At 42.7% G+C, this 10,092-nt stretch overlaps 1 protein-coding gene across 1 annotated transcript in view; it reads left to right on the forward strand.

Annotated features, from left to right (window-relative positions):
- Positions 1 to 9,626, forward strand: part of LOC133758785 (protein diaphanous homolog 1-like) — a 72,812-nt gene extending 63,186 nt beyond the window's left edge. The window contains exon 19 of the mRNA XM_062189929.1: positions 9,577 to 9,626. Coding sequence (XP_062045913.1) covers positions 9,577 to 9,626 — 50 coding nt within the window. The remainder of the gene's footprint in view (positions 1 to 9,576) is intronic.
- The last annotated feature ends 466 nt before the right edge of the window (positions 9,627 to 10,092 follow it).

Below are 10,092 nucleotides of genomic sequence, written 5' to 3' on the forward strand. Positions count from 1 at the left end.
AACAGATGTAAAGGAATAGGTTTCTCCTTAGAAAACTGAGACCAGAGATTGAGGGTGGACTTCTCTTTTGCTAGATTTTTGTTTGTTGTTTTTCTTTGTGTAATCGACCAGCAACTGCGGGATTAACTGACCTGGAGGCATGTTCTCTAAGTTGAAGCTACTGCATATTTGTTCTGTGGAAAGTGGGGATGGATGACTTGAGTAATAATACCGTTATTACTTACATTTGTGTTGTGTTTTACAACCTTCAAAATGCTTTATTGTGTAATACCCTGTGATGAGACAGGCAGCATGTATATTACCTGCATCCTATGTAGAATCTGTAGAACAGTTAGCAGTTAGGTGCGTGTCGCAAGGTCATTATCCCAAGGTATGTGTCCCAAGGTTATCTGGGTCTAGTAGAAATTCTTGCTTTGCTTTCTTACCTTTAGATGTTTTCCTTTATTTTACAAGAACTAACCTGCTTTGCCCTCTTTTTTCTTTGTTTCCTAATTCTTGTGGTTTTGTGCTGCCTCGAGATAAAAGCACTTGCAGTCATTTCTCTTAACAGTGTTGGAAAGGTTGTGTCCTGTACGACAGTTCTGCCTAATACTGTGGTGTTTCCGTCATCCCCCAGCATTTCTGTTTACTTGGAAGTTTAATTGTGGCCCTGGTGATGAAAATTAAGTGTACTTTGGAGCATTTCTTCCTCCTCACTCTTCCCATCAAGTTAGCATTTTTAGACAATTACTGTTTTTCCCCTAAGTGATCTGGTGAAGCAGGCTGCACTTTGTTCTGATGAGGAGTCTAACAGATTGCTAGGCACCTTTGGTGGCCCCTAGTGTGATAAATCTATGTATCTAGGAATGTAAGAGCGCGATGCTCAGGCTGTGCCGTCGCCCTTTCAGCTAGCAAAATGGCCTTTCTTTTAGGAGAACTTTGATCTTCCATGCTAATGTCCAGCACCAGAAATTGCTATCACTCTCTTAGTTAACATACTGTGATGGTGGGGCCGGTGCTGTGGCATAGTAGGTTAAGCCTCCGACTGTGGTGCAGCATCCCATAATGGTGCCAGTTTTCATCATATTGCCTTATTTTCTTGTAAATGTAATTCCCTGCTATTTGTTATTCATCTTCATCTCCAAGATAGCATTTTCATCACTGTAGAGGCCTCAGGCAGGTCATTATTTTATTACATTTATTTATTATTACAAGATGGTTTTTCATCTAATTATTTTAATTATGTGGTTAAAAACATCACCTCTTCAGACAGCATGGTGAGTGATAACTGATGTCCTGAGTACAATGACTTCTTTGTAGGTTTGTCCCTTCTGTCCAGAAGCTTTTTGGACTTACAAGATTCAAAAGCTAATCACTGACTCCTAGTTGTTACGCACTGGAAAGTGGGGAGCATTAGGTCTGTTAAAGTGTGAAGTAAATTATGGCAACAGCAGGCATCATCAGAACAGTCCTCTGAGTGCTTAACAGCAGCAATTTAGAAAGAACTCTGACTAAAATTAAGTAAAATTTTGTCCAAAAGCTGAGAATTTAATTTTAAAAAATAACAGTATTCTAGTTAGGGTTTGTTTGTTTGAGTTTAGGTCTCAAGGCTTGTAATGTTGTCCCAGAACTGCTGGCAACAACAGGTAGTCCCTTTTGAATCACTTTCTTGCTTCAGACTTCAACAGAAGACTATTGTGGGGAGTCTTTTCCTTAATTAAGGACCCAAGGGGCTTTTTCATTTTGCCTGCAATTCTTTTCTGTCCACCAGGGGGCACTCACCCAGTTTGAGCTTCACTAATGATAGTAATCTTTAAAGCTTTTGCAGCTTTAACCTTTAAAATCAAAATTTTGTGGCAGCTCAGTGAGTCTCTTGGCAGAAAGATATCTGTCCCATCAATTCCTTATTTCTTCCAAGTGTATAGGATTAAGACCAGATGTGCTATTCAAATAAACATTTGTTGAGTTTGTTGTCTTTCTGTAATTTATTAAAGATTTGAAAAGTTAAGTGCCAGAGAGAGAGGGGGACTGATACAAAAGAGAGAGATCTTCCATATGCTGGTTCACTCCCCAGATGCCTGCAACAGCTAGACAAGGGCCAGGCTAAAGCCAGAAGCCAGGAGTTCCATCCAGGTCTTCCATGTGGGTGACAGGGGCACAAGCACTTGGACCATCCTCTGCTGCCTTCTCAGTCACATTAGCAAGAAGCTGAATCAGAACAGAACAGCTGGGACTTGAAGTGGTGCTCTGTTATAGGATGCTGGCATTGTGGGTGACTGCTTTGACAGCATCACAACACTGGTCTCAAGATTGTGGTCTTTATTTAGTGACTTCTCTTGGGTTTTGAGTAAGATTAGATTGCTAGTATAAAGCATTTGGGAAGGGCCTTGTGATTTAAAGCCATACATCTACACCCTCAACTAGGTTTATAAGGAGTCTTGCCCATGGAATAAGTAACAAGCCTCCTCCAGGTCATGTCTCTATCAGCAGGGGTGTAAAAAAGGAACCTAAACTACCCTCACCTACTCCTCTACACCCCAAGCTTGCCTTTGCTGCCTGCCATCAGTCCACTGAATTTTACTGTGCCACTGTCCTCAGTTTATGTCACACACTGCAGGATTTATTATTATGGATTGTATTTAATATTGTGCCATTTATCTTGATTTATATCATTCATGGCAGGAAGCCCCAGACGCCCAGATCACTCTGTCTTCCATACTTTAACCTTCAGAAGGTTCTGTGTATTTTCTGTTCTTTCCCTTCTCATCCCACCTAAGCTCCGGAAACCATTCCACTGTGCCTCTGGAATTCATGGTCTGTTACTAGCAGAATCTCCATATTGCCAGCTCTGCCTTGTTCCTAACAGGAACCTGGCTTTTCCTCAACACAGTTTTCCGTTTTGCTCTCTCATGTGGTTGTTTTTCTTTGCTCCTGGTAAGCCTCACCCCAGTGGGCCTGATGTTGGGATAGATGGCCTTCCTAAAAGCCGACAGTTTGTCTCATGACATCAAAATTCTTTGTGCTCTCAACCAGTAACACCCAGAGTACCCCTTATTTCTCAGCCAGTTCAGCTCCTGGCTTATAGCCGCTGTCTCTAATACTCCAGTGCTACTTCTGACTTCATTCTCAGCAGTTTCTGTCCAGAAGGGTAAAACCGTACCAATATTCTGGCCTCATAATGCTTCTCTTTATCTTTCTTATACCCTGCCTCACACATTCCCTTCTGTGTTCATCATTAACAGCCGCCCTCCCTTGATGTTTCATACCATGCTTGTTCTTACTGTCTTTTATCTCCCTGTCTTTAGTATTCTGACCCTAGCATTTCTCTAGTCTTGCTGGAATTTCAGATCCATTTTTCCTATCATGTTTTCCACTATCTTTTATCCATTGATGACTTCACTTTTCTCAGCCAAAATTCCATGATTAGCCATGATGATAATCATTCCGTTGACTTTTGTTCTTCTATTAACTCGCTCTACTTTTACCATATTTGATTGACAGCACCACAATCCTGATTACATCCGTCTGTGTGTCCACCTGCACCTACGTCCGGGCGGTTAAACATGGCTCGAAAAAGCTGCCTCGCTGATTTTCTCTTTGATATACTCGACTCTCAGACAGCAAACACCGTTGGTTTTCCTCCTGTTGCTCCTTTCTTCCTAGGCTCTCCTCTGCACAGTTTGCGAGACTGTTTGGCCCTTGATGCTGACAGGGAATCGTATTTTAAGCACTTTGAATGCATTTATTGCCTTAGTCCCCCAAGTGATCATTTCACACCTTTTCTGTCCCCAAAGGCTCAGCATCTCCCTCAGCTGCATTCTCAGTTGAGGATGTTTTCTTTCTCCTTCATTGAGAAAATGAAAACAATCAGAAGGTTTAAAGGTTTTGACTGTTACTTTCCAACTTCTCTGTTACTGTGTCCTGTCCAAAGCCAGCATGATAGCTTCATTTCAACACATGTATAGAAAACACAAAGTAAAAAAGTCTGCTACCCTTCTCCAGAGTAAGCATGGTTATTGTTAACTATGCCTTTTATATGTGTGTATTTCTAATCAAGAAATGATGCTTTTCTCCTTTACATCAGATGAGAAAATGTGGAAAAATCATCACATAGCACCTTTGCATACTTGTGTTACTACACAGCAACTTTTTTTTTCTCCCCAAAGAGACTTATTTATTTACTTGAAAATTAGACGTAAAGAGAGAGCTCTGCCATCCACAGATTCACTCCTCAGATGGCTGCAAGTCCAGGGCTGGGTGAGGTGGAAGCCAGGAGCTTCATCCAGGTCTCCCACATGGATGGCAGGGACCCAAACACTTGTGCTACCTTCTGCTTTTCTCAGGCCATTAGCAAGGAGGTGGATAAGAAGTAGAGCAGCTAGGACTTGAATTGGTGCTGATATGGGATGGTGGCATTGCAGGTGGCAGCTTAAGCCACTGCACCACAATGCTGGCTCGTTTTATACAGTAAATTCTCAGATTGCTGGGTATAGGATTGTACCAACTTAGACTTCTGCCAAAAATTTTAGTCTGACTGGTAGTGAGAGTGCTTCATACCCTATTTGCTCATCTGTAAATTAAAATGAACCCAAAGATAAACTTCCCATCCTAAACTTCTAGTTATGTTATTTTTCATTGCACTAAGCCTGTCTTTGGTGTTATTTGACAGCTTTCCAAGCTTTTTAGTTACTTGGTTTGTTTTAGTTTGAATTTTGTTCAGTTACTCTGTGCACCCAGGGTCTAGGCATTCAAAGCTGCTGCTTTCTGACAAACATGCTTTTTTTATTTTTATTTTTTTCTTAGGGTATTGAGCTCAACTGTGGCAAAACTTTTGAAGGTTGCTAATGTAGTTCCCACAGAAGATTTACTGGTGGAGATTTAAGGGACGGTATCATCAGATAAAGATAATTAAACTTTAATTCCCTCTAAACTGGAGTAATCAGATCTTTTATCTGCAGCCATGTGCTCTTCTCCTTTTCGCCACCAGATGGCACATGGATCTCTTGTGTTTCAAATGTGTCGTTGCTACGCTGGGCTGTGATGCAATCACGTTAGAGAGAAGCAGCCTCTGTTGTTTTCAGATACAAACTGCTTAGCATACTGCCCTCTACCTGTCAGGAAGTATATGTGGAGGACTGATCAGCAGTAAAATTACAGCAGGAAGCTACAGCTTGCTCTTTTACAAAAAGATCTTGTCATGGTGCTGCTGGTGTTTTTTTAAAGAACATTATTACTGTTTTGTTAGGGACTCAGGCTGGAGAATTTTTTTCTTCATTCAGAGCTTCATAGCTTCATGAAATCGTAGCCTTCCTTTCAAGACAGTTTAAAGTGGATTGTATTTTACCAGCTTGATACTTCATTACATACATGTTAGTAATCCCATTATAGCACTTTCTTAATCCCATCTGTCTTAGTGTCTGCTGAATGGCTATTTCAGGCATATAATAAATTATAATCAGTATGCTGATTATATATTGATAACTAGCCAGAGATTCTATGCTGTATCCATTTCCTGAAAGAATTCCCTTGGCCCAACTAGAATAGAATATGCTAGCACAGAAAGGTTATACAGTCTTCCGTTCTGTTCACTCCTTATTTCAAGAGAACCACATTTGGGGAGCTTTCTAGCCATCCAAATTCTAGTGTGTACCCGCACTATTACTATTTTAGACAGACATAGACCAAGACTCTATTTTTTTTTTTTTACATTTATCTTATTTGAGAGGCAGAATGAGAGAAAGGAAAAGACAGACAGAATTCCCATTCATTTAACTACCTGATCTAAAATGGTCACTGACAGTCCCTGGGTAGGGCCAAAGCCAGTAGCCAGGAACCCAGTCCAGATCTCTTGTGGGAAGTGGGGATCCAGTCACCTGAGCCATCATCTGCTGCCTCTCAGGGCATCCCGTCAGCATAAAGCTGTAATGAGAAGCAGAGCCAGGACTCCAACCCAGGCACTGTGGTACTGTGCAGGCATCCCAACCAACAGCCTAACTGCTAGGCCAGACACCTGCCTCCAGACTTTGAAACATACGGTGCCATCTACCGTTACCTGTAAATTCAAGATAGTTGTTTTGTTTTGTTTTGTTTTTTTACAAAATATCATTGAGATTTACTTACACCCTGTAGTAAGGGAATCAGTATTGCCTATACTACTGTCACCTTGGTGCAGTGAGACAGACGGGTGTACATACTTAAATACCTGTCTGTAGCAGTAACTCCAACCTTCAGTATGTGTAAGGATTTCGTGAGGAACATGTTAACGGTATAAATTCCTGAGCTCTGCCTCCACAGAATGCTAAGTTACAAGGACTGTAGAAGGGAACTTTTTTTTTTTTTTTAAGATTTATTTAATTATTTGAAAAAGTTACACAGAGAGAAAAGGAGAGGCAGAGAGAGAGAGAGAGAGAGAGGTCTCCCATCTCCCATCTTCCGGTTCACTCCCCAATTGGCTGCAATGGCCAGAGCTGTGCTGATCTGAATCCAGGAGCCAGTAGCTTCTTTCAAATCTCCCACGCGGGTGCAGGGACCCAAGGACTCGGGCCGTCTTCTGCTTTTGAAGGGTACATTTCCAACAAGTACCCCCTGGTAATTTTATTGTAGATATACTTGTCTGTTTTGAGCTGTTGCTTCACTGTTTATTTTTCTTCTTTCTGTCCTTCCACATTGCTGCAGCTTAGGAGCTGCTTTCTATTTTTTCTCTTCATGATATTTTGATGTCTCTGTCCAAGTAGATATTGTGCAAGGTTTCTCCCTGTTCTTAGGGAGGATGTGTGAGATTGATTAGGAAGCAATTCAATGTATTTTGTTTGTTTGTTTGTTTGTTTGAAAGGAGGATAGGCTGAAGCCAGGAGCTTCTTCTGGATCTCTCACATGGGTGCCTAAAGACTTGGGCCATCTTCTGCTGCTTTCCCAGGTGCATTAGCAGGGAGCTGATTGGAAGTGGAGCAGCCAGGACTCATGCTGATGCTGTAGATGGTGGCTTTACCTGCTGTGCCACAATGCCGGCCTCCAAAATCCTTCTCTTGTCATCTTCTCAGCCAGATTTTAACAGGCATCTTAGAAGGATAGTTTAAAGAAATTCTGTGGGGGTCACTTAAAGGCTGAGTAGGCTGAGAAGGGGGGAAGGAGGGCCAAATGTGCTAGACTGAGGCTGTACAACCAAGATGGAGTTGAGAAGGTCAAGGAGGTTGTGGTCAGGAGGAAAGTTGCTGCTATGGGCAGACAATGAGTCCTGTTGAAGGTTAGTTACTCTGTTGCCTTGAAGACTTGGAGTTGGAGAACAGAGGGGTGTTGAGGAGGAGGAATGCAGTCCCCAGGAGTGTTGGAGTACAGCTAGGCCTTGGGATGTGTGGAAGAGTGATGTAGGTGCTCTTGCGACCTAGCAGAGCCCAGAGCTGCTTTCAGAAGGAAAATACAGGGTTCTCAGGATCCCTGAACTTTACTTACTTTTTTTTTTTTTTTTTTTTTTTTTTGACAGGGAGAGTGGATAGTGAGAGAGAGAGACAGAGAGAAAGGTCTTCCTATGCCATTGGTTCACCCTCCATTGGCTGCCGCGGACGGCGCGCTGCAGCCAGCGCACCGCGCTGATCCGATGGCAGGAGCCAGGTGCTTCTCCTGGTCTCCCATGGGGTGCAGAGCCCAAGAACTTGGGCCATCCTCCACTGCACTCCCTGGCCACAGCAGAGAGCTGGCCTGGAAGAGGGGCAACGGGGACAGAATCCGGCACCCCGACTGGGACTAGAACCTGGTGTGCTGGCGCCGCAAGGCAGAGGATTAGCCTATTGAGCCATAGCGCCAGCCCTACTTACCTTTTTTTTTTTAAGACTTAAATTGTTTATTTGAAAGGCAGAGTTGGAGGGAGAGAGCGAGCTCTTTTGTCCCCTGGTTCACTCCCCAAATGGCTGCAGTGGTTGGGACAGGCCAAAGACTGGAGCCATGAGTTTCTTCCCAGTCTCCTCCATGGATGCAGGGGCTTACCCAGGCTACTTTCCCAGGTGCATTAGCAGGGAGCTGGATTGGAAGTGGAGCAACCAGTGGATTTTACGTAGTTGGAATATTGCTGGATCTGATTTGCTGCTGCTTGCCAGGTCTTCTTTTAAACATAAGGCTACAGGAGGCTGCTTGGCAAGGAGTGCTGTGGGAGTCTGTCACAGTGTTTCCTCTGGGGCCTTTCTTTACTATTTATTTTTTTGCCTAGATAACATAGGTAGAGTTCAAAATTCAAGACAATGTAAAAAAGCCTCATGTTTACCGTACTATTCATCCATCCCATCCTTCTCCTTCCCTTACCCTCTGAAACTAATTTTTTTTATTATCCTTTCAATTTTTTAGAAGGCAATTTAAGAAAATACTAATGTAGTTTCTGTCATCCTTCCCTTTACCAGATCTTTTATGTCTTACTTGTATATCCTAAAGATTCTTCATATTAGTAGGTAGAGATCTTCCTTGTTTGAAAAAAAATTCTAATTTTTCAGTAAATGTGCATTATATATGTATTTATAAAACAAAAATATAGTGATAAAATAATGTGTCCTTTTCTGAAACAACAGCCACAATAGGCTGTTTACTCTGACTGTGTCTTAGCATGCGTGTGTCCTTCAGTCTTCTGTACGCTCTCTCAGGTAACGATGGACCGGAGAGGTGGTACCCACCGCAGCTCTACACATGTGCAGCAGCTCCTCCTAGAGCCTGACAGCCGTGGTAGTGTGGGAGACAGAGCTTCGGGAAGGTCTGCTAAGGGGACTTGCAGGCATAACTGCGTCACTGAACCTGACCCTCCAGAGTAGGAGGCGAGGCCTGTGACGCTCATGGAGGGACATTACTCCCCAGTGCCGTCTCAGTTTTTGTTCTGGAGAGTCACAGCTCTGAGCCTCAGTGTCCTGTGACTGTCCCCTGCCTGAGAACTCTTACCCATGTGTTCTGGAGCTATCTGGAAGAATGCTTGTGACATAGGAGTAGATGGGAAGAGCAGACAGCAAATTGTGAACATCTCTATTACAGTTGTGTCTTACAGGAAAAAAATGCAGAAGTAAAAAATTCGAAAGGACTGTATTGGGATACTGTATGGTGCTAGATGTTTTTCCTTTGTCTATAATGGGGTTTCATTATTTTTATAATGAGAAGGACAAAAGGGCTTAAGAGGAAATTTGCCAGTGTCTAGGCTGTGGAGAAGGGGCTTCTAGAAGTACTTGGACCTAATGATCTGCAAAGCAAGTGCTGGTATCCAATTCTGGAAAGCAAGTAATTGCACCCTTTGACTTTTCATAGTGATGGCAGCCTACTTTAAGAATTACTATCTCTTTGAAAAATAGGTTCTAGTATAAAAGGCTCTTGGGTTTCTTCCTAAGCTCCTTTGGACAAGGAAGCCTTGTTTTTACAAGGGGCATCTGTAACTTCATTTCTGCTTGATGGGATGGGATGATTCTTGATCAGTCTATGGTATTCCCAACTCTATTCTAAGAATCTTTGTATCTATTAAATTAGCTGTTATGTGTATGAGTGTGTTTACATTTCTTTTGGCAAGAAAAAAACTGCAAAAATCCTTCCAAGAAACTGTCCTTTTTTCCCCTGTTTGGCTTGCATTTTTCTTTTCAGCCACGGGGTGTGCGCAGTTGAGCTACTTTGGCTCAGGTTCCAGATTGTGAGGTCAGAGACTAGAGATTGGAGGAGAAGATCAGGTGACTTTCAGTAACGGTGATGACGGGCCTGCCCGGTCCCCACCCCTCCTCCCCCCTCATTCCCCACCCTTTCCTGGCTTCCATCTCAGGAACAAAGAAGGGAAAAAAACAGCACTATGACAAAAAGCAGCAGCTGCCTCTGCAGACTCAGGCTGGGGGCTGGGTGTTTCTTCCATCTGTCCTCCTTGTTTACACTTTGACCCTGCTAGTTCCCTGCCCTGTATCAGATGGAAGGTATATTTCTAGAATCCTTTGTTACATAGGACGGTTTAGAAATCTGCAGTTTATTCAGTATTTAGTTGGGTATAACAGGAGTGAGACAGCAGAGATAAAAATTGCTCTGGAGGACCTAAAAAAGATGATAATCTTGTCATTGCATTCTATTCATGAATGTCTATTTAATGTCAAATATGTGATAGTGGGATTATTGTTT

This window comes from Lepus europaeus, chromosome 4 (genome assembly GCF_033115175.1).
Source record: "Lepus europaeus isolate LE1 chromosome 4, mLepTim1.pri, whole genome shotgun sequence".
Taxonomy (NCBI): domain Eukaryota; kingdom Metazoa; phylum Chordata; class Mammalia; order Lagomorpha; family Leporidae; genus Lepus; species Lepus europaeus.